This window comes from Tympanuchus pallidicinctus, unplaced genomic scaffold (assembly GCF_026119805.1).
Source record: "Tympanuchus pallidicinctus isolate F22 unplaced genomic scaffold, pur_lepc_1.0 scaffold28, whole genome shotgun sequence".
In the NCBI taxonomy this organism is placed as follows: domain Eukaryota; kingdom Metazoa; phylum Chordata; class Aves; order Galliformes; family Phasianidae; genus Tympanuchus; species Tympanuchus pallidicinctus.
In genome coordinates, this window is record NW_026294745.1 from 1,643,715 (window position 1) to 1,671,537 (window position 27,823).

The 27,823-nt window shown below is 43.4% G+C and overlaps 2 protein-coding genes across 4 annotated transcripts in view; both read right to left on the reverse strand.

The window, feature by feature from the left end:
• MLXIP (MLX interacting protein) overlaps nt 1–5,549 on the reverse strand; it is a 43,074-nt gene extending 37,525 nt beyond the window's left edge. For both annotated transcript variants that reach the window (XR_008208672.1, XM_052691211.1), the window contains exon 1: nt 5,144–5,549. Coding sequence is in view for 1 of the 2 variants with exons in the window: in XM_052691211.1 (XP_052547171.1) it covers nt 5,144–5,514 (371 nt within the window). In the remaining variant the exon portion in view is untranslated. The remainder of the gene's footprint in view (nt 1–5,143) is intronic.
• A 2,588-nt stretch (nt 5,550–8,137) lies between these two features.
• Nucleotides 8,138–26,903, reverse strand: BCL7A (BAF chromatin remodeling complex subunit BCL7A). 2 transcript variants are annotated; one of them, XM_052691106.1, is made up of 7 exons: nt 26,669–26,785; nt 22,490–22,598; nt 18,906–18,987; nt 15,886–15,982; nt 13,887–14,054; nt 12,260–12,381; nt 8,138–11,312 (listed from the first exon to the last, which is right to left on the reverse strand). In XM_052691106.1, exons 2-7 carry the CDS (start codon nt 22,522–22,524, stop codon nt 11,241–11,243), a joined length of 576 nt encoding a protein of 191 aa, XP_052547066.1. In that variant the 5' UTR covers nt 22,525–22,598; nt 26,669–26,785; the 3' UTR covers nt 8,138–11,240. The 2 variants fall into 2 exon arrangements, with proteins under 2 accessions (XP_052547066.1, XP_052547065.1); XM_052691105.1 differs by lacking the exon at nt 22,490–22,598 and having other exon boundaries at nt 26,669–26,903.
• Nucleotides 26,904–27,823: the final 920 nt, after the last annotated feature.

Sequence of the window (27,823 nt, forward strand, 5' to 3'; positions counted from 1 at the left end):
TTTAGAGAGACAAACTTTTCTTCATCATAGCAAAAGGAAGCAAGGCAGCACCAGAGCAGCCCTGCACTCCCCCTGCTCCCATTTTATTGATAATATCGTTGTATCCCCTTCCTGTTTTCATCTCCACGACCTCTATCACCACTATTGTGCACTGTGTGCCTTTAACTTGGCCCTTCTCATTCATCCAATGCACTCTTCCAAGATCCTTGTAATTTTACTACAAATCTCAGGCAGCCTCCCACCCCACACCTTGTCCTCTCACTCCCCTTTTTTTTCAAGAGATCACCCAGCATCATGACTAGAGGAAAAAATCCACTCCTACAAAACATCTCACAGAGCTGACTGTCTTTCAAGCCTTTCAGTTTCTCTGCAAATTTAGAACACCTTTCTGGCACTGCAGAAATGCCTGCCCATAAGCTCAGTGGAGCTACACAGCTCCATTACACCTCCCACCACTTCCTACCTTGCAGCAGCTGTAGGGACCCCTTTGTTTAAGGCTCAGGGATACAAAGACAGATGAGCAGCTGCTGTACCATCAGCCCTGCCTTCCAAGAGTGGGGAAATCTTTTTCCCCCAACATGGAAGAGTAACAAACAAGAATGATTCTGTGAACTACAGAAGGAGTAGATAGAAGTTCACGAGGAAAGCTGAGAAATTGGGATTTTTTTTGCTTTAATTCCTCTTGCCATTCAGAGGAAAGAAAGAAAATAGGTAACCGAAATGCTGATTTCTGCTGCCAAACTCTACTTCATTCAAAGCCCACCATAATCACACAACACAAAATCCTCACAAAAAGAAATGCCAGATCTAGCAGTTCAGCCAAGAACTTGGCAATCTGAGGACACACAACTCCCCATTTCCCTATTTCAACAACCCAACAAAAATGATGGTTATGAAATTCACGTTGTATTTTTGCCAGAAAATAAGATCTGTTCACTACTTGGGAACGCAGGACAAGAAAACTACAAGACAACACACAGATGGATTGGTAAATCACAAGATGCTATCAACAGCACGGTTTTTATAAGAAGTGCAATTACTGCAGACCACACCTCTGCAGTGCACCCTGCAAAGCAAAAAAAACTCAAACCAAACCAAACAAAGAGCACAAGCCACCAAAAGCACCAGGCACGGAGCCTGGTGGAAAAAAAAAGGGTTGTTCCTGCATCTAAATCTGTCTTCGGAATTTATCATTTCCTCCCAGGCATGCGTAGCACTGAAGTCACCCAAATCTTAATTTTAATGAAGACCTTTTCACACAATCTCTATTAAATATTTACTTTGTCAAAACAAATGCATCTTTGAAATGAGCACAGCTCAGCAACCTTTCTGCAAACCGTCCTGAGGCTCAAGGTTGTCACGGCGCAACTCACCAGTTATTAAATAGAGCTTAAAAGCTTGTGACTATATCAAGCACTTGACTTAAGCAAGGTAATAGGCTCAGTAACACTGTCCTGATTCACATTATGCTCTGAACACAGCATACCTTACCACCCAGTGCTCATAACACAGCAACTCAATTTGAGTTAGGATTAATTTATGAAGTGAGCACAGGTGCATTTGTCAGAGTTGCTCCCACAGGTAGCATATAAAAATGCACAGATAAATTCTGGAAGCGTTTCATCTGCAAGCTGCTAGCACCATTGCCAAGAACTTCCCAAAGCACTCACTCACTGTACGTGGAAACGTGCTTTAGAAAACAAGTCAATCCAAAATGTCAGTCCTGCACCAAAGGGAATGTTTGTGGCTTACATCTACATAAAGCAACGGGGTCAGATTGCTGAAGAGGAGAGATGAGATCTAGAAATGACCTGGCAAGCTTCTCTAAAGCAAACTGATGCCACGGCTCCCACACTTCACACTCATGTTCCGTGCAACTTTAACAAGCAGGATCCAGAAGGTTTTAAACAAGTACCTAATGCCAGCACTAACACTCTTACCTTAAATACAACACCTGGCGTGCTCCTTAAGCTCTCATTAGAAGGTGAGAAGGTTCTGAGGCTACTTAATAATAAACAAGCCCACAAAGTCATTTTCATTTACCCTATCATGTCATACCGCTGAGTAAGATTGACATCAGCTGGCATAATTACACGTAACAGAAGTCTAAAAAGAAAGCCACCCACATTAAAGAACAACTCACGCTCACTAATTCCTAAAATAAGGCTCGTGCTTTGTTTACACCATGTACGTGACCACACACAGCTGGCTGACCTGTTCCCTCGGCTGCATGGATCTTTTGCCTGGCAATGCAAGAGGGAGATCTACATTTCTACACGCATATTTCAGATTTTGGATCTTACACTGCACGTTCCCAAAGCAGAGCTTTCCACAGGGAATTCTGCCACTCCCATATTCCAGCCCAATAGGGCCATTCATGGCTTGCAGTGTCCCTTCTTACAGCACATTTTTTCACCTCACAAAAGCCTTCAGCCTGGGTGCTACAAGGAGCTGGAAATTATTCTTTTGCTGAAGACGACAGCGCTGCAAGACAAAATTTGGAAAAATTCTTCTGTCCAAATCTCAAAAAAAGAGAATCAACCAACTTACGTTACAATGTGCTATAATCAAAACATCTCAGAATATGGTTCAGTTTGGGAAAGTTATTTTTGAGTGATATAAATATTTGGATAAGTTTAAAGTTAGTAAGGGGTTCCAGTAAATCAAATATCAGGATTACATTTCATTTGATGTAATTTACGTAACAGCCATTATGAGCCACATAATTATTGGCATAGCTTCTCACTCTTAGAAGGAACAATGGCAAAGGTCGTTTCCATTTTGGAAAGCATATTTTTTAAATCTTCATGTATAAAGCAGCCTACCCACCCTATAGCAATTGCAGTACGTGTGCTTCTTATGCACACAAAGATGTGCAAGGTCACACTGTTTTACAGCACTGAGATGAAAGGGCTGGAAGAGAAAAACCAGGGCTCTTCTACCTCCGCCAGCACAGTACAGTTACCACAATCAATCTCATGAAAAAACCTGGTGACATGCAGATAAAGCACAGCCCGCGTGACACCTGTGGTAAACTGCAGCGTTTATAAGTAACTTATTGATTTAGCAGATTGTTTTAATCTCCAAACTGTACGGCAAAGCATGCTCTGGCCATGTTTTCCTCTGTGAAATCTGAAATGAGGCTCTTCTGCCTGTGCAGATGGATACGTGACTGAGACACATAGGATGAAAATCAAATTCAGGTTAGCTTGTACTGCTCAAGGCATGAGGGAATCACTTCCATCACGTTCAGAAACAGCTTCTTTTTTAATCATAAAAAAGCGTGGCACTTACTTAATAGAACAAAGCTATTTAAAACAGAAAAATATATTTCCAGCACAATTAGAAGAGGCCAGGCTATGCTACGCATCCCCAAGTGGATGTGATTCAGCATAAATCTGACCATTTCCAATTTAAATCATCCTGACCTGGTAGAAAAACTTCCTTTCCTAGTTCATCAGTAAGACAGATAGATAACACAATTTAGTGCTTCTTTTTAAGACTTAAACACTGAGATATCAGCAATGGGTGTCAAGTGTAAATAAATACCGCACACACAACTCTGTTACTTCAACTTCCTTGTTTCTGTACTTAATGTAGCTATCAACCTGCTGCAGAAACACAACTTGCTGGCTCAGGCCCTTCATTGCTGGGTCTGCAACAGCCACAATGCCAAAAGACACTTCTGCACCTTTCTGCTGTGGAATTATTTTTTTGTTTTTCTCTAGTATGGGTTTCCATCCAGTGACAGCAATAGAATAAGTGTGCACATGATATCTGCATTTTTTGTCAGCAATGACAAAGATACGGCAAAGGTAACAATAAAACCATCCCCAAACCAACCAGAGCCCCTCAGACCAATGTGAAGCAAAGCAAAAGAGGCACTTGCTGTTCCCCTGAGTGCCGTGTGCCTCAAGGAGAGTACAGACCACAGCAAGCCTCAGCCTACACATGTAATAGAGGCCGGTGAGGAGATACACAGAAGCTGTGTCACTCGTGATACTTTTGGTTCCTCTGTATATTCCTCTCAGGCAGAATGGTTAATTTTTAGTGTCACATTTTTGATTCTGTTTTGTAAACACTAAGATTTTATGAGCCTCTTCACATCAGTAATTAATAACCTGCTGGTACAAATTACCCAAGCAAGGTTACTGGCAGCTCTGTTTTCTCACTACAGGTACCAAATGGACAATTCCATTGTTTACTCTTCACTGAGCAATATCTTCAAAATAAATAAATTCTAAAACCAGAAGAAAAGTCCCTGTAAAATGGCAAAGAATAGAGACATCTGGGTGGGCAAAGTTCAGCTCCAGCTAATATGGCTCCTACAAACGAAGATAAGTATTCCTGTTGATAACGTTCAAGGGAGTTTTCCATCATCCCTTCTAATCAACTTCCAGAATACGTTTAATAGAGAACATCAGACAGGATCCCGTTCTGTTCTATCGCGTGGAACAAAAGGTTCGGGCAGACACACATCCTTCCCAACACTTCTGATCCATCGCTCTGCCTCCATTTTGGAAGACAGACAAAGGGCCTAAATGTGAATGTAACATCTGAATAAATTGATGGAAAGCAAAACCGAAGTCAGAGCGCGAGGCGCCGATCAACCCAGGAAGTGCAGCGCTCAGCTGCAGCCAGCGGAACAAAGGAAACAATGACAGACTCTACTTTCTTGAGGCAGTTACAGAAAGAAAGCCGGGCAGAAAGCTCCGAGAGCAGTCCCGCGTCACACGCGCTCCCTGCGAGGCTCTGCCTCGGGCTCCGGGCGCTGAAGGCGGCCGCTCACACCAAAGCCGGCGGCGACGCCGTGCGTTGCGCCCACGGCCGCGCTCCCACAGCGGGACGGGATCCGCGCGCCGAGCTCCCCGGCGTCCCCGGTTCCCCGCACGCCACGAAGCGCAGCGGGCGCGGGCTGGGCGCAGCTTCCCCTCAGCGCCGTGGCCTAAGCTCAGCGCACGGCCCGCGAGGAGCCCCAGCTCGCCGTGCGACAGAAGCGGCTCCCACAGGGGGTCACGCAGCCCCGCTCGGCCCCGCCCGCCCCCGGCGCTGCCCCGGCCCCGCGCCCTCGGGCCCCGCGCCCCTCCCCGCTCCCTCGGGGCTTTCCCTGCGCCGCTGACTCACGAGCCCCGGCGCCCGGTACCTGTAGGCCAGGGACATGCACTCGAAGAGCTTCGTGAGAGACGCGTCGATGCTCAGCCGCCCCCCGGCGCCGCCGCCCCCTCGGGCCGCCCCGAACTGGTAGGTCTGGCAGGTCTGCTCGTTGACCGTGTCGAAGTCGTAGCCCTTCTTGGGAGGGTGCTCGCTGTGAGGCGACGACACCATGAAGTGGCCCGAGTGGATGATCTGGGGGCCCGGCGGCTGCCCACGCCGCGGCCCGCACCGCCGCCCCCCTCCCGGCGAAGCGCCGCCGTCGTCGGTGTCCGACGAGTCCTCATCGGGCTCCGTGCGGGGGGACAGCGGCCCCGCCGCACCCAGGAGCTGCGCCGGCCGCATGAACACGTCGGCGGCCATGGCCCCGCTGCTGCCGCCGCCAGCCCCCGGCCCGCTCTGCGCCGCCACCGCCCCGCTCCGCCCCGGACCGGCCCTCACCGCCCCGCCCCGCCGGCAGGAGCCGGAGCCGGAGCCGCAGTCCCGCCCTCGCGGCCCGCCTCTCCTCGTTCCCGCCTCAGCGCCACGGCACTCAGCGGCCGCGCCCGACAGCGCCGTCCCGCAGCTGCGGGGCGCTTCCCGCCAAGCGCCCCCGATCGGAGGTTCCCTCAGGAGAAGGTCTTTCCGCCGCCCCAGAGCGCAGCCCTGCTGCCGTTCACAACGTGAGGGCAGGGCCACCTCGCGTCCTCCCACACATCCACAGCTGCTCTGTCCTTTCCCCTTGCATCTCCACAGGCACAAAATATCGTGGCCGAGGAAGGCGAGGACACCGCATCCCTGGTGCCACACTGCTGCTCTGCCCCCAGTTTAATTCCCAGTGTGGTGCTTCCAGGGTACATGACGAGGTCACGAGGTAGCACGTGGGGAGGCCTTGAGCAGCGGTGCAGAACCACCTCTGGCTGCAAGGCTGCAGTCGTGCTGACCAGAACCAGGAACTACGTGCAGGTCTTTGCTAATATTCTTCCTCAGAATAGCAGCCCTAAGCTCAGCTAAGTCCAACAGTTCCCCCACACAAAGGAAGACGAAGGCATCATTGCCATGGGAGGGCTCCAGCCATAAGAAGTCTTTAAAATCAAGACTGATCTTCAGCTCTCTGTTGCATCACATACGGCAGTTCCTAAGAAAAGGCTGCAATCATAACGTAGCTCTGGAGATGGACATTCTGCCTTACTTCATTAAGATGAGCACTCAGGGCACCTCCAGGCCCAAGGCTGCTGTCTCTCCTCTCCTCCACAGTGGGGAACTCCAGGAGGCACAGGGAACACCATGGGCCCAGCAGTGTCCCTCAACAATGTCTTTTCTGACTGTTTTTTTTTAAGCAATCTGTGGTGCAAGGCAAAATGACAAAGGCCACCATCTTCTGCTGATATTTCTTCCAAAAAAGCAGGCTTTCAGCACAGGAGTAGAAACATTTGCTTATAGTGGAGTTATAATACACACTGAGCAGAGACACATTCACGATGCTTAAAAATACACCTGCAGCATACACACCACAGCTCTCAGTGGTAAGAGATTATCTTCCTAAATGTCACAGCCTGGGAGATAAGCCTTCCCATTTTGATGAGGGAGAGATCAGGGAGACTTACTCACAGCCCCAAGACCATGGGGTGGCTGCAGGATTGGGAGCCCAGTCACTGCTCCCGCTCTGCTGCTGCCCATCCTGCTTTAGGCAAACCACAGCCAACCTGCAGCTCTTCCCCGCTTTTCAGGCTGTGCTGTTGCTCACCCCTTTACCAGCACAAGCCTTATCTGTTGAGAGATTTTCACTCCTGAGACCTGTCTTGAGTGAGGCTGCAATCCTCACTCTTTTCCTTTGCTGTTTTAATGCCCCACTGCAAAAAAATGGAAAGAAAAAAAAAAAAAAAAGCAACACTACAATTAAGTAGTTGTTTTTCACACAAGATTGAAGTGATTCAATGAAAGGATCCCACAAACACCCAGTAAATGCAACGGAGGCACCAAAACGGACCAGCCAGGAGCAGCAGATCACCCCCCCTCCTCCCCCCCCAGCTGTCTGGGCAGCTGCAGGCTACTTTGGGACACAGTACATAGAATGCTGAGAATAAGCAGGACACTTCCCATCCACCCTGAATGTAAAGAATCCTTTCAAAACTCCCAGGAATTTTTATCCTTGCCAGCATCAGACTCTAGCATGCTTTCCAACTGAAGCGTGTTTTCACACTGTGCCCTCTGCTCCAATTTAAGCTTCCACAAGACGTTAGCTGAGTACTAAGCCAACAGCAGGCATCTTAAACCTTACATTACCAAGTTTTTCTGCAGGCTGCCGTAACTTCATTGCCCACATCCATTTGTTGCTGTTACATTATCCACACCCAGTCAGTGTCCTGCTAACACACCGGGGCAACCTTTGGTCAAACCAAACGAATCGTTTTACACACTACCAAATAAGACAACACCATAGAATGCATATTTCAAAAGACTGCAAAAACAGGAATTTATTTTTAATTTAAAAAACAAGCCGAGATTAAACTTCTCAATAAAAATTAGTCACAAAGCATTCGTGTTGTGATTTTTATTTTATTTTTGAAATGAAACCATTGTACATTGTACAAACCATAACTACCGATGGAATAAATAAGTGAAAAATTATACTGCTGTACAACACACACACACACACAAATCATAAGATGGAAAACGATTAGGTATTGAAGAAAACAAAATTCTTTACACCTTCTAACAGGCCCTTAGATATAAAGAACATTCCAAAACATGACAATGTTTATGTATGAAGATAGCCACCCAAAACCTTATTTTATACTGCCTTGTCAATTTTTTTTTGTTGTTTTGTAAGTGCCAGCACTTTTTTTTTTTTTTCTTTTTTTTGGAATGTTTAACAACTACTTTCCCAAGCATAAAAATTCCAAGGAATAGTTCTGCTATAAAATGTTTGGCTGAGTAAATCACTTATTTGGAAGGCCTTCCCACATGTTCCACAAACTCAGCTAATTTACTTGCTTGCTCCTAGTTTCTTTTTTTTATTATTATTTTTTTTTTCTTTTTATGTTTTGTAACTGAAGCTCCAACATTCAGCACTGTAGCAAGGAAGCACTTCTTGAAATTTGCACTATTTCTAAAACGTTAGCTGTATGAGAACTTTCAGTCATCTTGAAGAAAATTACATCTCTCCTTTTGCTCCACGTCTCAATGCTTTCAATAAAACCTTTTACAGAGAAAACAAGTTTCTGGTAGAGATAGGTCCAAGTCAAAAAACAAACAAACAAACAAAAAAAAACAACCAACAAAACCAACTGGATTTAGATCTGGTTTCAAACCTCAGGCTGGTTTGAATTTGATGTTCTGGTTTGGTCCCATCTGTACTTTCTGGCATTAAAATATGTTTAATCACATCTGTTGGCCCATAAATGTTATCAGGCACTTCACTAAGACTAATAACAGTCTTATACACTATTTTGGATTTCTTCATACCAGGTAATGCCAAAGTCTCTTCTCTTAGAGAATGACAATAACTGATCTAAGGAACCCAAATCTATCTGCTTGTTCAGCTGTCTGTTGTCACTAGAATCTCTGGCTAAAAATAAAAGTTCTGAGTGTATCCCATATAAGCTGTAAATGAAACATTACTATTTTAGAAATAAAGGCTCTAAGAATATAATTATGATGCCTTGTCTTGTAAGCCACAGAACAATGAACAGTTCCGAGCAGAAGCCACAGGAGAGAAAAGGAAGCTTATAATTAAACCTATTGATGTCAATAATGCCAATAAATGCTTCTATTTAATGAAAAATTTGAGGTATTTTTAGTGCTATTTATATATTTTATTTCTTCCTAAAGTACAGGAATTAGTTTCTAAACGAAAAATCTATTTATTCCCTTGGAAACTTCTACAAAATTAGAATTAAAAACTTGCTGTGATGCACCTGGAGATAGGGATTAGTAAAAATGACTGCTTATCAAAGGTGGCATCGGATTTGTTTTGCTTTAGCATTAAAAATTAAAAAAAAACAGTAAAGCAAAAATATTTTAAAGTTTGAATCTTTCTAAATTTGACCATTTCATATATCAATAGAACTTCTCACAAAATATCACAAATCTGAATGTAATATACATACAAATCAATCATCATTGACCAGTTATCCACAGTTGAGGCATACACACAATTCAAGAGAGAATTCTACCATTTCATTGCATAAAGTTGTGCAAACATAATTTTTGGCTCCTCATTTCCTTATTTTCAGAACGTTAATGGACTTCGTGATCAGACCAGAAATCCCAAGAACTTCTTAGGGAGCACACTTCTTTCACAAATGGTTTTGCAATCAAATTTTATTCAGTTAAAATCCAAAAAGTTTATTCCAACACAAAGGAAAAGTTGTGAAATTGAGTGTCATACGTTGTTTGGAATTGAATCCTACAAACATCCTATGGAACGCCAGTCCTGGCTCCCCCGCTGCCCTCCCCCCAGTTTCCCATTATTTTTCATAATAAAGTGGTAATTGCAGACGCAATCCAGTAGTCTAAGTGCAAGCCATTTTCACTATTGGAGAATTCAGAAATAAATAAGCCTGATGAAGAGCTAATTATGAAAATGTATCCACTGGAAGCAATTTTTGTTTTCCTTTAAAAAAGTATTTACAGTTCTTCGCTTACAAACTATATGCAGCCATTTTCATAGCTGTGAGATCATAGTTTAAATTCCAAGCTCCACCTCTCACATACAAAGTGAAGACAAAGGGCCTGACCCAGCAATACACGTGTGTGCACATGCACCTGTGTGCGTGAGGAGAGCTCAGTGAGAAGTGGCTCCCACCGACACCGAGCAGCTCTAGCTGGGCACTCACCCTGGAAGATCAGGCCCCAAAGATGAGACCTTCGCAGATGGTTCTGCACTTCTAAACGCCACTGCTTTGAAGGGAGTTGCACATGCTTAGTGCTTTTCAATTAAGGTCAGCACAAGCACACTTTGACATAATTGTATAGGAAGGAACGTTTCTATCAGTGATGCAGAGACGACAAACAACAAGGCTTATTTACAAGACTTGCTGAAAGGAAAAAAAAAATCCCAAATACAGTATTAACCTGGAACACAGAAGTAAACATCTTATACATAAACAGTACAATGAAATCCAGTTCAGTGAAAATCTCATATCAAAAAAGTCCAATTGAAAATAAATTCATTGTGCATCGATCCTTTTGATCCTATTTATATACACAGTGGAACTCTTCTGTAAAGCAAGTTGTACCCAGTACAGAGATCTGGACCTAATACCTAAGTATTTTAACTGTTGTGTTACACTATATATTCAGATCTGGACTATAAATGGTAAACAGATCATGTTAACTTCTGATGAAGTTAAGTATTTAGAAGACCAAATTTACAGTTGCGAATGCCATGCATTCAATAAATGATCTCCACTATAGCTGCTAAAATAACATATCAAGCTCTTTTCTCTCCTTGGACTCCAAGAGTGAAAATGGCTTCCTGATTGGTATCTGTTAAAATTTAAGCACCAGGGATTTAAAAATTAAAAACAAAACAAAACAACCCCCCTCCAAAAAAAAAAAAAAAAAAGCAAAAAAAACCAAAAAGCCTTTCTACATGGTATTATACAAACATAGGTCACTTTGCAAAGGAGACAGTTGCAAAACAACTTTTAAAAGTCAAAAGTTAGCACTGTTTTCAGAACACAAGGCACAAAACAAAAGCAGACATCGCGCCAGAACAATGAACTTCACATGAAAGCTAATACCTGACCTGTACCATCCTTAAATATCTTACATGTTAAATAGAGAAATGAAAAAAAAAAAAATACAGCAGCAACATAATCGTAATTTTGACTTTAGAAACAGTGCGTAGACCCCTCCTGAGTTGTTTACTCCAACCATTTCAGAGACAGTAACTTAAAAGTTCTCAATGTTTGTTTCACAGGAAAAAGTTTTCAGTGTCTGAGAAGTTAAACCTTTGTTAGGCTTTCTTGGATTTTTGCTTGGTAACTTGAAAAGTTAGGAGTTCTGTCCTCATCCAAGAGAAGATGCTTAAGTAAGGTTGTTCTAGAATTAAGCCCACTGATGTACCTTACATAAAAACTGACCAGAAAAAAATCTATAGTCTAAATCTCTTCAACGTTTTGTTGGGAAGCCTCTACTTTCATCTTTTTAGAAGGTGGCACTCCTTCAGAGTCCTTAATGGCAGGGGGGAAAGAAAAACAATCATGTTATCATTGCATTGAATTTCACGTGCCATAAACATCAAACAAGAAGCAAGAAATCCCCTGGCGTGTCACTCGTGAAACACAAAGCATCCTTGGATAAGAGAATGATGTGACCAAGTCAATTTGCTTCCAAAAATCACTCCCCCTACTTACATCTTACTTCAGCTTCTTCACCACATTTGTATTCTCTATTCAGAAGGACTAACTTCTAGTTCCAGGCTACATGCCCTAGGGATTGTTCCAGGCAACAGCCTCGATCCATGGTTATACCCAGACTTCCCTCAACTGCACACCTGAGCATAACTCCACGTGCACATGAATTTGCTCCTGCTATAGCCAAAGCAACCTCTACAGGACAGAACATGAAACATTTGGAAAGACTAAGGAGGCCACAGTGCCCTGTCTGAGGCTCCCAGCGTGAACAGAACAATTACAATAATTTCCTTCTTCCATCCATCTGGATTGTTTTCAGTATTCTAGGCAAGTCAACATGAGAACACCTTGTCAACAGAATCTAAGAAAAATTCACTTTCCCAGCTGCTGTATGAGTTTTCTTTGATAGAAAGCATTTTACATCTAAATTGTCCTCAAAGGGGTCTTGACAGCTGTTAGGCCCAGACCAGTTGTTAAGGCTAAATTTTAGTATTTCCCTACACAACTAACACAGCCTGGTACTGGAATATGAAAAGTAAACCAGACCAGTTGTAGTGCTGCTCACCAAATTATCTGAAATGCAAGAAGGCAAGCAAATTAACCACACCACCAAGTATACATACGTCTAATACTCTATGGCTGCTTTATTGCCACTGCATTAGGAAATGAGCCTAAATATACAACTGGCCTCCTTTCATTTGCTTTTTGGTAAAAATGTTCTTTTTTCAAATCCTAAGTAATTGGGCTTTTGTGCTTAAGGTTACCTGAGAGTTTTTTGATGCCTCTGTAAGTAGATCATTCTCTCCAGAGGACTGAATTTCTGCTTTCTCTGAACTATTCATGGAATTTTCCATTGAAGACTGTGAATTCTGTTCATCAGAGGTATCTGAAATTTCAAGAAATTATTATCAACAAAAGCATTCATCAGGAAATAAAAATTCCACTCCCATTAACGATAACATATATAAGAACACAAAGATAATGAATTAATTTCAAACTCCACAATCAAAACCACTCACTACTGCCACTTCACAAGGCCTTTGCCTTCATGCTACCGGCAGCATACGATTGCCGGACTCAGTCCCTAGAGGGAGCTAAACTCTCACGCACCCGTGACACAGAACTAACTCAGTGCTATCAGCGAACAAGTTCCAACATAAACTTTGCAAAGGGCTCAATGAATGCAAGGAAAATGACTTTGAACCAGAAGTAAGAGGCAGCTACAGAAAAAGGCTCAGTTGTGATCGTTAGTGGATCCCTAACTGTGTAGCAACGCTAGCAACGGGTGGCTTTTTATCATTGCTTTTCCCTTTTGTTTTACAGTAAAGCACTCAGGAACAAATCCAGAGAACTTGAGAGAACTTGGTATGATTTTCTTTGAATCCAAATTTAGTCAGGTGAGCACGCATGCTACATAGCATCTTCACACAAACGAGTTCAGACAGTATCAGGCCTAGGAGTAAATCTTTACATTTCACTCTATCACAAACATTCTCGTTGAGATGCTCTTTGAAGCATTCTGTTTTATTCCTGTTTGGTGATGATTGAGTTGTCGTAATTTAATCCCCATTAACAATGGCAACTTCAACGTAATCACTGCAGTGTTACCCAGATAAAAGCACTATATTTAAATTGGTTTGTGGATCTACCGAGCTAAGGACTTAATCAGGAAGGCATAATTTAATTGCTTTGCTATGGGAAGAATTCTGCAACCAAATAATTAGAACGGTGTTAAGGACATATTTTATCTCTTACAATGGGGATAAAGACACTTATCTTCCACAGATCATAAATACAGAACATGTTTCAATTACCCAAACGCCATTTAAAGAGTGAGGTTCACAACAATCTCTTAATCCACACGCAGCTTTCATCTGTACAACTGCAGCTTTTAGAAAATAGGACAGAATTCAGAAGTAACTTTTGAATAACTAGCAATGTTAAGAAAAAATGCAAAACAATTTTAGCTTACACAATTAAAAATTCGATACAATTTAAAGTATCTCACCTCCATTTTACTTTCACACTAGGTAATGAACATCTCTTACAAAAGAGTAAAACAGTAACTCTAAGGTTTGAGTGATTAAATGGTAACAGTCACTTTTTAAACATTATTTCAAATTAGTTCTTCTTTCAAGACTGAGATTATGACAACAAACTCTTTTGTTTGTTTCCTCTCTAAAAAGGACTTGAGTGTCAATCTGGCCCTTCCTGTTGAATGGAAGGATGACTGGTAAGCAAGAGTTCATGGTTCATTTTTATTTAGATGCTGAGAATTCAAAACCATTTATTTCAAGCTGTTATAACTCAGTCCTTAGAATGGACAAGAAAAGGATATCACACTAAAGGGTAACAGTGTTTGCTGGCTTTAAGGGTGCTCTTTCAGCTTACCTTCTGAACCAGGTTGTTCCTTTGCTTCTGACTGAGTTTCATCAGACTTCACTTCAGTGCCATCTGCTTGTGTCGCCAAATTCTGTTCTGGTGCTGGACTTGAATTGCTACTGTTTTCTTGTTTTATCGGAGAAGCATCAGCTATTGAACTCTGGTTGCTATTGTCATCTGTTAACAAAAGAGATTTAAACAAGAAAGTCCAATTTGACAAGATCTGAATAAAAAGCACAACATAATTGCCTCTTTTAAATGTTTTTCCTGTAATATCCTGATAATGCAGGATACAGCCTAGCTTGTTGGAGACCAAGCACAGCAGCGTTTACACTAACACCAGGCTTACTCCGTACCACCACAACTTTTGCTCTTGCAGCACATGCTGTAATTACATGAGTTTTCTAAATGCTGTAAATAAATACAATAAAACAGAGAACATTTACTTCAATCTCTTTTAAAGAACCCATAACTTTGTAATGTGAATAAAACAGGCTGACTGGAGCCACCTCATTTTATAGATCAGCTAACAAAGGGCCAATTAAATATTCATGCTAAAAATTTCCTTTGCATCGCTACAATGCTCTGATGAGCAGCTGGTTTCAGAAGGGTGTCCCAAGGTCAAAAAGCTCACAGTGCTATCAAAGCACAATGTAACAGCCAGTCCTAAAAGCAACGGCATCTTAGAAATAATTTATCAGAATACTCTCTAGACTCGAGAAGCTCGATGATAAAAACTTTCTGCAGCACAGATCAGGAATTGTGCTGCTTGTGCCCTCCTTTTGTAAAACCAATGGCAGCGGTTTAAATATCTCAGCTAATACTTTATGGATAGCAGTGAATCTTACCGTAATCTTTAAACCAGTCCAACTGGCGGAACTGAGACTGAAACCCTGATCCCTGAAGAGAAGTAACCCAGCAAAACATTAATTAAGTTATTAGCGTGTTAGGTGATCCATCGCCCTCTGCATCTGTACAATCACTACATCTAAAGGACTTCAGAAACACATAGCCAGTGCTGGACCATCTCTTGTCAGAACAGCTTGAAGATAAGATTAAGCTTACAGCAAAATTGTACAATATGGGTTAAAAACACAATTAAAAATAACAATAATACTTGTTTTATATTCAATTCATCGATGGGGGTAAAAGGCTTAAGAATATTAAATTATTAAATTGGAAGTTTGCAACATGGATGAAAAATTAATCCAGTCTGTGAATAACATACTCAGTCCTTTAATCACAAGACCATACTCACTGCAAACACTGCAAAAACGAATCAAGTAGCAATAAAAATGCAAATAAAGCTGAAGTGAAAAAATTACATCCCGCCAAAACACGATCCTCTCTTATCAGCTCAAACAGTGCTGCATTCTCAACCATAATTGCTATCCAAACACCTAGAAAGTAAAAAATTAAAATAGAGCTGTGCATGTTCCTTTGTCATAAATGTCATACTAACAGTCAACAAGTTGCAGGGTTTTTTTGTTTTTGTTTTTAAACTGTCTGACTGGGAAGCAAAAAACATTTTCTTAGCCAGTTCATTTCACCAAGTCAAGGCAGAAAGAAGATGCAGGAGAACCACAGCTTGCTCTCATGACTCTCACTGAATTCTGCTCTGACTCTCTTCTTCCCTTAAATAACTACAGAACCTGTACAAACAATAGTAGGTGCCACCAAGGCTTTGGGGGTCTTCCAGTTCCGCAAGCAGCAAGCTTGACAGTTACTTACTCAGCGTAAGTAGGAGCGTAACATTTGGATAGTAGATATTGACAGCTTTATTTTCACATATAGCTCCACTAACATATTCCCTCCACGTACAGAGACCCAAAAAAAGGTATTTAAACAACTGTTGGGACATCCACAGAACAGAAATCCAAGGTAAAGAGCAAGTATCTGACGCCACTCTCACTTTGATTCAAACTGAGCAACGGAGGATTCGACACAGTTAGCTTACACTTCCCCAGCAGTGTAATAGGGTAATTTGTGCTGACCTTCTCCCACTCACCATGCATGTCCATCATCCCTGGAGAGGAGCTGTTCTCTGGAGTTGTCACCTCGGAGCCACATTTTTCATCTTTGCCTTTCTTCTTATTCTTATTTTTCTGAAAAACAAAAGGTACCACTAACAAATGACACGGTCACTATAAAGAAAACAAAAACCAAAAACCACCAAAAGAACAGAATAATGACAACAAGCAAAGTTCAAAAAAGTTTAAATACGAAGCCCTTTCCACTCATTACTTCTGTGAGCACCTAACTTCATGGGAGAAACAAACGAAGGAGATAAGTGCTGATGATACCAATAATGAATCGGTCCTGGTAATGGCAGGGCTGTCTTTTTAATTGTGCACTTTATGACACAAAACACCAGGGCACACAGGTTTTTACCCAGACATTCTAGCAGCAGTCAGCACTTAATCATTTTTTTTGTCTTTAAACTGCGCTATTTTTGTAAAAATAGGAAAAAAAAGTACAACAGTTCTCAATACCACCCCTCCTCCCGTCAGCTGAGAATCAGAGGCACAATGATTCAACAGCTTGCCAAAACCTACGGTAAGAACTAGGGAGATGCCGGCAGGTAACTTTGTAACCAACTGTAAAAGCAAGGTCAAAAGGATCTCTGCCATACGGGGAAAAACGAAGAACATTGATGGGGGCAGGGCCGAAGATTCATGAGCTACCCGATTTCTGACTGCTTAACTCCGCTTACTTTATGGGTTACACATATCAGCATACTGCTACCAAACTCAGTGCATGCCCCCCTTTAGATTAGGAAGCTTCAGAACACACCCAGACAACAGGAGTGTGTTCATAACAGGAATGATAACAGATTCAGGATTTTGACACTGAAGAGAAGGCTTTTTACCTTTCTCAACAACCTATGCTGCAGAAACCTCCTCCTTCTCTATATCTAATGCTGTTTCTTCATTAAAATTCAACAATGGATTAAGAGAAATCAGACTGGCCTAAAATAGAGAGCATACACAATATAGTCCTACGTGGACAATAGGTCACAACAGGCTCGTGACCAAACAGCAGTATGGACTGCAAGCAGTAAAACAAAGGAAGAGACATTGGCATCCATCACGTGGGAAATCCGCGTCTGCTAAGGGATGCAGCATTTTCAATTAAGAGGTGACGTAATCAGTCTCACAGGAGAAAGAGCCAGCTGCACTGCTTTTGGAGGACTCTGCTCGCCTGCTGAGAAGACAATTAAAAGCCCAACTCTTGGAAGGCCGCTCACCAACCCTTGTATTTGGTTAAGACAACATTCTCCAACAAGGGAAGGAAATCAAATCAAACAGTCTAAGACTAAAGAAGAAATTCGGCAAGTGAGATCTGGAAAGATTTTTCCCTTCAAGTCACATAGACTATCAGGCTTTCTTAATTGCTTTATTACTTCAGAGAGAGCAAATTAAAGGATCCAGATTCTATTCTCTAATACATAAAATAGAGGTGAAACCACACAGACTTCTTTATCCTTGCAAAACGGAAGTTCAGAGGGGAAGATCTCTCAGCTTTTCTGAAAGTAAGAGAACACATCTGGCACAAGAGAGGTACTGAGAAATTACTGAGCAATTTCAGCTGAAAGGTGGGTTTGAGGGGTTGTTTTTCATTTAAAAAAGTTCAACCATCAAAACAATGAGGTTCCACAACAGCCTTCAAAAAGTAGTTGAAGGACAGAGCTTAATTCCAGTTCAAAGAAATAACAAAGTGACTTTGGAACATGTGAATGGCGGGGAGGGGTGAAGATTATAGCTCAAAAAACATCAATTAAACTCTGCATATAGACACCATATATGAGCTCATTCTGACTTTAGGTTCCAGTCACTTTGAAAATCCATCCACAGACTCAACAGAAATTCTATTTCAAGCTTTCATAGTACCCATCATTTTCAGAAGCCACGAGCCTAAGTAACTTCTCTCCCTGCACACAGCTTCCTGTCCCAGAATGGAACACAATAATAAAATCAAGACCAAGCATTCAATAACTAGAAAGATAGAACAAATATCTGTAAAGAAATCAGAAAAGCTTCCCAATTCAAAAATGGTTATTTTGCAGAGATGCTGCTCAAGCTCTGAAAGATGACAGAAGGCTTACCACAACTCCGACTGTCATGTAAGCCTGTGGTACAACCAAAGGCACCAGAAGAAATAACCTCAAGTAAAACAACATCAATCAACCACAGGTCTTGAATTTGGTCTTTGAGTCAATTTTGAGACAACTGTGATACTACCTCATCTGAAAGCCATACATTCATAGGATATACATATATCCTGCTGCACATTTAATTTACTGTGGAACCATGGCTTAATTTTATCTCTACAACAGAACCTCTATTATAAGTTACAAGTAAAACTGATACTGAAAAACAATTTTTATTTATTATTATAATCAACTTTGACTTTTACATTTGTTATTTCTATGCCATTATATTATGGCAAATGAACAGTGCACACCAGAATATAAACACGATGCACACACCAAACATTTATCAAAAACAGATGTTACATTAGAAGCCCATGGACCGTACTGCTCGGGCTGGCTATCTTAACACAAGAGATATCGGCTCCACTGAGGTTTCGTACTTTTACTTCAGTGTTTTGCGCCTGTCTTTTTTAGCAAAACACAAATAATGCCCAGACAATACTCTGCAAAGTGCCTCCTTTCCCTTCGAGCATCAAGGAGAAAAGGAACACAACGTCACTGATACCTTGTTCCCATCCTCACCCCCATCAATCATTATGTTGAAGAATGTTTCAAAATCAGTTTCAAGACAACTGTGTAACAGTTATCTGAGAATTGATACAAGTTGACTCTGAAGACTTGCCACCTAATGAACCGTCAATATCACTTCTTGCAGCAATCAACCTTGTCTCTAGAGCCGTTCCATCCAAAGGCTCCGGGGACCCACACCAGACTTAGCTTAGAAGCTCAAAGAACAGACAGCATCTTTTGTTCAGCTTTCCCTGAAGGTGAGTCTCTACACCTTGAAGAATGCCAGCCATCTGCAGGATACTTACATCATCGACCTTGGGCTCTGTTACCGGCACCCATTTGTAAATCCGTAGGGATGTGTCGCCAACTGTCACCCACTTCTTCTCCCTGTAAAATTACAATACAGGAGAAGTTAAAGTTGAAATTCGTATTCAAAACAAAGCGATCTACTATTGTAAGTTGTCAAGGATTTAAATAGGCTAGTAAGTAGGATGATCTCTATTACATCGTCTTTAGAACTGCATTTTGCAAATTGTTCTCTGCATTTCAAACCTTTGTCAGAGCACTGCTAGCCTCCACATTTCTGAGGGCTGTTACTTGACTGGTGAGTAACTGCAGTAGCAGTAATAACATCAGCACTAACAATTCAACTAAGAAGAGCAGCTAATGAAAATGCAGATTTAACACTTAGAATTTTCTAGAGAGCAGAAGCAGTTTTAGACAGACCAGCGTGTGTTGATTATCACGAAGCTGCTTAATGGTATTAAAAAACTAAATGCATTTTGATCAATTGAAGTTTCTTTCTGGGTAGAAATTTGCTTCTAGCAATTTAATAATTGCTCAACACTCCTATCAGATAACTCTGAAGCCCTGGCCTTAGAACCAACAGCCCTACTGGTACCGCTATGTGCTGTGATGCAGAATTCAGACTCAGGAAAGCCTGGCTAGCTTGGATAGGGAAGGCTGAGAGCACTATCGGGGGAAACGCGTAACCTACAGCACTCTGCAGACCCCTGCCAGCCAGCCATGAAGTCATAACACTGACAAATTGCAAAGGAAATGTGACCGGAGGGTGTCACTGCACTGGGGGTCACAGAGTGCGGAGATGGAATGGATGCTGAGCACTCAGTTACAGGAGGAACTCCTCGAGCTCTCTGCATGAGAACATTAAAGCAAGGTTCAGAACGTCAGAGAAATTTCATCCCATCTCTGTGATCAGTTCTCAGGTCACAGATCACCACTGCTGGTTCCTGGGTTTGCAACAGAGCTCTGCAAACAGATCAGTTTAAAGCTACCAACAAGGACTAATTCCCTTAAATATTCAGGAACATTTGAATTTAATTTGGCATGAGACCTCAAGCATTTTTGTTATTTCATTTTTAAAAACACATTTAAATTGGTTTTGGAATTCTGGAATGTACAGATTAAAATAATAATAATGTACTTTGCAGGATGGGAGAAGCTGGATGTGACTTCAAATACATATGTGATATCTCCATTTTTAGAAAGGGCTTCCAGCATCTAAAGCAGCCACATTGTACAAATGCCACAAACATCCTCCTTACTACTTGTTTTAGCTATGAAAACCAAACCTGTTTGTTTCTCCTTTAGAGGAGACACTTCCCTGTTTAAAAAAAGAGAAGCTATAAATGACAATTTGAGCATTTTGGATCTGTCCACAAGTACATTTTAATTAAAGCGCAGAACTATTTCAGATCTGTTTCTTTCCCAAGGTTCTTCCTAGAGCAGCTTTTGCTCTGTGTGTTTAGATACATCCATTTATGTACACTAGATGGCTGAAGTATGCCAAGAAACAATGTTAGACTAATTTGGAGCTCTACTGCTTGGGTGATAAAAATGAGAGTGGAGATGAGAGCATGTCAGTAATGAGAGCATACTTAATTGTGAAGACATGACCATGTTGTATACATTTTTTAAGAAAACAAGTCAAACTAAGCTCATTTCTAGTTTGGAAAACCTTTGAAGTCATGGAAATAAAACCAGTTGGGCTTTTGGTTTGGGTGTAGGAGAGGTGAATAAATCTTTCTTTCTTTCTTTAAACCAAGATTTCAGCCTTTTCCTACAGCAAAATATTACTTAGAGATGCTGCACTGGAAAACCAAAAGTTCAAGATACCTGTTAGCATCTCAAAGCAGCCTCACACAGCATCTTCACTGGACAGACTGTAGAACACAGGAGGAAACCTATATTAGTAACTTTTCCTTCTAGTATTTAAGTTAGCCCTGACATTTTAATTCTTCTGAGCTTCTAAATACCACTGATAACCTTCAGCTACAGGGATATTTTTTTTTTCTGATTTCAATACATAGTAATTCAGACATCAATGGGAACAGGGATATTCTGTGATGGAAGTACACCAACATCCCAATCCTGCAAACACGATTAAAAAGAAAACCAGACATCAAACTGCTGTTATTCAAATATTTTTACACTGTAAGCATTTGCAGTGTTGTCAGTTTAAGACCAGAAAAGTATTAATAGGAAAAAAGATGGCAGCACAAACATAAGGCTGTTAACAAAGAAATGTAATGATTTTCAGACATTTAAGATCAACAGCACAAACTCCAGAATTTAAGATGCGTATGGCAAACACAAAGCTCAGGTTATTATCTGTAACATTTACAGTATTTCCATTAAGAATCAACACAAAAATCACCCCCCCAAGCCAGTCCTACTCTGAATCCTCATGTTTTATCTTTCGTGTAAAGTCACCACTGCTGAACACGGACACTGCTTTTTGTTTCTTTAGAGCTGACAATTTATTTGCACTGCCTACAAAAACTGAAGTTTGCTAAGTGCTGCCCAGATCAGTAACTATTCTCAGAGACCAGTTGCTGGAGTGGAATCGTGGCATTTGTGAGCTCCTGTCCCCTTTCTGTTGGGAAACACATCCCACCCACAAAACCCATCTGCTGCCGAATCCATTTATCCTGAGATGCTGCCCAGATCTGCACCCGCTGATGCTGTTTCACCTTTGGTAGGCAACCACTGGGTTAGAATTTCTATGGCACTGTACTCCATTACAGACACTGATCCACACGTTGAGCAGTGGACTGGAAAAGGTGAAAGCTCACCATCAGCCTGACAGCTCACCAGGCTAAAAGTGCGGCAGTTCTCAATTTCACCTGTCCACATCTAACTAACAAACTCCATAGTTTCACTATACATATATATATATATAAACTTTTTTTTTCTGATTTCAAGACTTCTGTTTGCCCACGAATGACCCAAACACAAAAACAAAGGAAATGGCGTAACTTAAAATACATACTATAATTTCCCTTGCTGTAATCTTCCACACTGAAAAGTATCATAAACATTTTGGTTACAGTCAATGCAGAAACTAGATTACACAATGGAAACAAAACCCATGTGTGTATCTGCAACCGTGTTAAAGCATTTTTAAATTCTGAACCATATCTGCACAGCACTTTAAGGACAGCCAAGGATAGGTAGGGTAAGCATTAATATCAACACTTCTTTAGTGGTTATGCCCAAGGCATCTTAATATCCTGGAAGTTATATAATTATATACTCATTTTCCCATTTCAAATAGCCCAAGACACTTAAATGTATTTATATTTTGTTTATTAACACTAAAGCTACAAAATTGAGTATAAATGCCATGTATAAAAGTAATAAACTGGTGAGCAAACACGGCAGTGTATATTACACTCATACATAAAGTGTCAAGGCAGCTTTTGCAGCAGCGACAAGTGCTAGAAACATTTGATGGCACAGAAACAGAAAGCCTTGGCTGCCAATATATCATCATTCAAGAAAAGGCTTTCACGCCTGTTTGGCTTTTTACCGTGACTACCATTCATCACAGTGCTTTGTATTTACACAAGGATCTGCTCCCACATACCCCATCTTCTGTTGATGATCATGAAGTGACGTCATAATGCTGAATTTATCACATCACACTCACTTGCATTGCAACAGAGTTTGGTGAAAATCACAGAATTATGACCTCCCTGTGGGATCAAGCAAAGGAGAAAGGGGGATGGGAAAGAAAATGCCATTATTATACACACAAAGTGCTGTCAGATGCACAAATGAAATGTTTTTGAAATGGAAGCTTGCTTTCAGAGCACGCCTATTTCTATGCAGATGTTTGTCCAGTGACTAACGTGAAGTAGCACCAAATACACAGGGTGTTTCTTGACCATGCTGCAAATACAATGAAGTATAAAGTAGCGTGAGTGGACAAACAGTAATGGTCAAACACGAATGGTCAAGGGCCCCTGCTCTGTAACTTCAGCCAAGCATGCTGCAGCAGCAGCCTCCAACTCATACGTGCCAGCACGTTTTTAACAGAGTTCTGTTGAGTTCCACGTTGTAGCACACAGCCTCTCTTACAGTAATGAGAAACACAGTTTACACATGACAAAATTCTACCTTTTACATACATCCAACTTGCACTGAAGTCAGCGAACATATTCTGGCTCAAAAAGAAATAACCATGAGCCAGAAAATCCATATTGTAATTCATCCATGGTAACTGTGTTTGGACTGCTAGAGTACTTCAGAACAGTTCCCTCACACACCGGGTATTTTTACTTCAGCTGCCACCAGGCAAACTGCAGCCTTTGCAGGCAGCCACAGGGCCACCACAGCCTGGCCAACAGGGCAACCTGGCAGCAGCATCCCTCTCCAAACACATCATATTAAGAAGTTCTGTACCCTAACGAGTTTTTGAAGTGAAATCTATTTTAAGAAGGTAGCAAGGGCAGGAAAATCTGCAGAAGCTCCTTCGCAGAGCATTACATACCATGTAAAAATATTTTAGCAAGCCTGAATGGAGACAACAAATGGACAGCCACACTGTCTAGAAGTTCTACTATAGCTAGTTACAGCAAGAGATCCCAACCTACATTACCAGTCACATCATCTCATGGCCTACGGTTACTCTGCATCTCTTACACAATGTGCTTTGTTCTAAAGTCATGCCTCTCCTACAACCAGTTCTTTTCTGTAACAGATGCATAGCACATTCTGATACTACTTCCAGCAGTGGTCCAAGCTCATCTCTTCTTTAAGACATGATGTAAAGCTTCGATAAATGAGATAGAAAATGGCCAAATTACTTATGCAAAGATCCTGCAAGTCGATGACAAGTCAGTGCACTGAGTTTTCCTCATCCTGCTGCATTCTCTCGACCAGGATCCCTATTCCCAGCAGCCAAATTGGGGCAGAAACGTTTGTGCATCTGTCCCAAAGTTCAGCACTCCAGTACTTGCCTGCTACATCACACTTCCTTCTGCAAAAAACTGTGCTTTATTTCATTTAATAAATCCAGCATCTGTGAGAGCATTTCCACTGCTTTCCTATGCTAGCTGAGGGCACAGTACTTTTTGCCCCTCTCTTGTTGAGAACTATTTAGAATCTGCACATACCTATCAACCTTTAAAACACAAATAACCCTGTACCTTTTACATCTCACATCACTACATTTATTCTTAGTTTTTCTTCCAGCTAGACTGAAAGAAAAGTAAGTATGGTTAAAAAGAAAGTTCAAAAACTCTCGGTTATGAAGATTTAACGCTGCTGCCACATAAATGCAACACAACCATGTATCCTGCAAGACACGTGCTAGATGTTTTCTAAAATAGAAGCTCATTCACGGGAGTGGTTTAAACAAAGGAGATAAGGCTGCATTAATCTCAAGATAAAATCCTAACAACTTCACTGTTTACTACTCTCAGCCAAGCTGCAGTAACACCAGAAGCACCAGGCTCCCTACAAACACGTGAAGACAAGCAATGTAGGGCACACTGTCTAAGAATGCAATATGTATTTTCCAAGGAATGGAGTCTGCCCTGATGGAAAGCAATTTCCCACGTGCCCATATGGAGATGTGGCAACAGGAGCACACAGCAGCACTGCAAAGCAAGGCTGCCTTCCCACATCAATAAAGCAGGGCAGCACGCACTGGAGCCATTCAACATTCACAGTGTGCACGACCTGACTCTGCTCCTGTTTGGTTCAGAAATGCAGCACTCCAAGTGCTCGTGTCCCAGAAAATTCTGTTGTATGCAAAGTATTTTAATCTTCAGCGGCTGCATCTCCACAGAAGAGCCGTGGATGGCAACAAATTGCTCCCATTAAGCAAATGAAAATGCACACTTGAAATTGCCTATGTGGCTCCTCTCAAGACGCAAGAATTCCTGGTGCATAAAGTTCAGTTTCACAGCACAAATCTTCTCAAAACACAAGCGTTCTTAAACCACAGAATACTGGCTAATTTCCCCACTGTTCTTGACTGCAGGTGGGAGGGAATCATGAGATTCACCATCAATCCATGACTGCCTTAAAAAATAGGAAAAATGGTTCAAGGAGATACTTGTGAGATGCACACACAAAAAGCCACATGAATACTTCTAACCATAAGGAGAAGAAATTGATAGATAGATTTATAGATTGATAGTTGCATGATTCTGTGCAGTAACCCTTGAAACTGCACACTTGTCCAATCTATTAGTTTCATGGTTTCGCTGCCCTCTTTAAAGTTTTAATAAAAATAAGTTTTGTTACTTACATACATACTTATACACATTTTTTATTTGTGGGCCAAGACAATTCTTCCTCACCCAACACAGCCCAGACAATCCCAAAGCTTAGACACTCATGCTTAAAGCAAGGTGGTTCTGGTGAGGGTTAAAGCATACAAAATCTATCAGTGCCATAAGATTTGTTTCACAGGTGAAGCCGTAGCAACTGACTTGATGGCAGAGTGCCCTCACCGAGGGAAAAAGAACCAGACAAATCTTTTGAATGATCAACTCCTGCTTCTGCCCCTCTCCAACATCCACAAACCAGGACTCAAAGGAGGTAAGCTGCGCTCATGAATGAAATACCTACATCCAAAATAGTACAGTCCCACACAGCCAACAACGTGGCTGTGTGATCAGAAGCACCGTCTCATCACTGCACGCGGTTCCAACCCTTTGAAGCTGACCCGTCATTAAACAAACAGCTCTTAAAAACAGCAGCAAGCAGAAGAGAGTTCCTGAACACGAACTGCACTGCCGGGCTGCTCGGCTCCATACACAACGGGTGGATTCTCTGAAATCCCCATCCCGTGCCCGGCATTATCAGGCACACGTTCTGTCCTTTGTGCAGCTCTGGCCAACTGGCCCATAATTGTGCTCAAGAAGCAACAAATCCGTGCCTCCAGAAAAAGCAAGCATGCCTATTTCTGTTATTTTTAACAAAACCTAAGCGGCGTCTGTGACGGTAACAGAAACACTCCTTATTTTGTCACAGAAAGACAAGGCTCTCTATGGGTTTCAAACATTTAAACGCTTTCAAAGCTCCACACAAAAGACACAAAGACTCCAACTCAGTGGGAGAAAGAGGGCCAGGGTGGCACAGCTCCTTATCCCACCTGGAAACACCGCAACAACAGTGCGAGCACATCGTTCCAACACCTCGTGCTGATTCCCACGATACGAGCAGGAGAAAAAAAAAAAAAAAAGACAAAAGGAGAAAATGCCCAAACACGCTGCAGGCCTAAGGAAAGTGCCGCTCCAGCCTTTAAACACACAACAGGACAAACCAGGCGGCACGTATTCCCTCTCCTGCTTCGCTCGGGGTCGCGGCCGCACGGCGTTACGCGGGGAGGCGCCCGCGAAGCTCCACAAACCTCGCGAAGTTGTTGGCTTAACGCACAGCTCGGAAAGTTGCGGGGTTAAGGGATACGTGGGAATTAAGAGCGGGCTGGTGGAGTTTCACAGCCGGATTCGGAACGCTCTTTGAGAAGAAAGACGCTCCCGAGGAGCAGCGCCGCACGGAGCCCTCCGCGCACAGCCCGGCCGAGGGGCTCCGGGGCGATGCGGGCTCCGGGCCGGGGGTCGGCCGCACAATGGAGCCGCCTCTCGCCCTCACGCCGCCGCCGCCTCCGAGTGACGGGCAGCGGCGAAATGGCTTCTGGGTGCCGCCGCTCCCCGCCCCCCGCGGCCGCCCGCCGGGCTCGGGCCCCCGCGGGGCGCTGGGGAGAGGAAGGGGAGCGGCGCGGGGTCCCGGCGCGGCGCGGCCCGCTCACCATTTGCGCACTTTCTCGATGGCCGCCATCACCCGCTTGATATCATCCTTCGCCCGGCTCCGGGTCTCGGCCCGCACCGACCGGCCCGACATGCTGCTGGGGCTTCGGGGAGGGAGGGGAGGGGCAGGGCGGCGGCCTCGGCGGCGGGAATGCGGCGCTCGGCGCGGCTCGCGGCGTCCGTCCCTCCGTCCTGCCCGCACGCACAATGCTCCCACGGCTCGGCTCGCTTCGGCGCCGCTCGGCTCCGCTCGGCGCCGCTCGGCTCCGCCCGCCCGCCGGGGCCCGCACGCTGCGCACGCGCAGCCCGCTCCGCCGCCGGCAGCCCGCGCGCGCGCGAGGCGGGAGGGGCGCCGCGAGGAGATCCGCCGATGGCGGCGGACGGCGGCTTTGTTGGCGGAGGACGAAGGGTTTCCTGCGAAGCCAAACATCTGCGCGGGATGGGACGCTCGCGGCTCCGCGACACGCGGTGGCTGTCGGGTTTCTCAGCTGCCTCAAGTGATGCCGGCTGTTTCTGTGAGAACGCGAGCAGCGATACAGCCGTAGGGCCGTAGAACACCCCGAGTTGAAAGGCACTCTGTAGATCATCGAGTCCAGCCCCAGGCTGTACACAGGAACAGCCCAAAGTCAGCCCCTGTACCTCAGAGCGTTGTCCGAACTGTCCCTGATCTCCAGCGCTTCGGGGCCGCGCCCTGGGGAGCCCGCTGTGTGCCCTCTGGTGCAGAACCTTTTCCCGCTAGCCGCCCTCCCCGCGCTGTTTACCTCAGGTTGGGTCGTCGGTCCCCAGCTGGAGCCGAACACCTGCCGCTCTGCTCCTCTATGAGGAGCCACAGGCCGCCACGCAGCCTCCCCTCAGCCTCCCCTCGGCCCCCTCCATGCCGAGCAAAGCCACGACCTTCAGCTGCTCCCCCACGCGACCTCTCCTCCTGACACAGATACGCATCTCAGACCCCCGGTACCGAGCACCGTGCTGCTGGACCTCCTCATAAACCAGCACACACCTCCCCGTGCTAATTGCACGACCACAGACGCTTCCAGAGCGCGGAGCAACGATCTCTGTTTAAAAAACATTGCCACTGAGAGGAACGCTTCTGGAGGGCCCGCATTATTATTCAAATTGATGCTGAGGATGATGTAAAGAAGGAAGCGTGTTCAACA

Excerpts from the sequence above, each read along its gene's own strand:
- BCL7A (XM_052691105.1), bottom strand. The coding sequence starts at position 26,760 with ATGTCGGGCCGGTCGGTGCGGGCCGAGACCCGGAGCCGGGCGAAGGAT. Across the intron at positions 15,983-18,905 it reads CAGAGCCCAAGGTCGATGAT|AAAAATAAGAATAAGAAGAA; the intron begins GTAAGTATCCTG and ends TTTGTTTTTCAG. Across the intron at positions 11,313-12,259 it reads AGGCATCAAAAAACTCTCAG|GACTCTGAAGGAGTGCCACC; the intron begins GTAACCTTAAGC and ends CCTGCCATTAAG.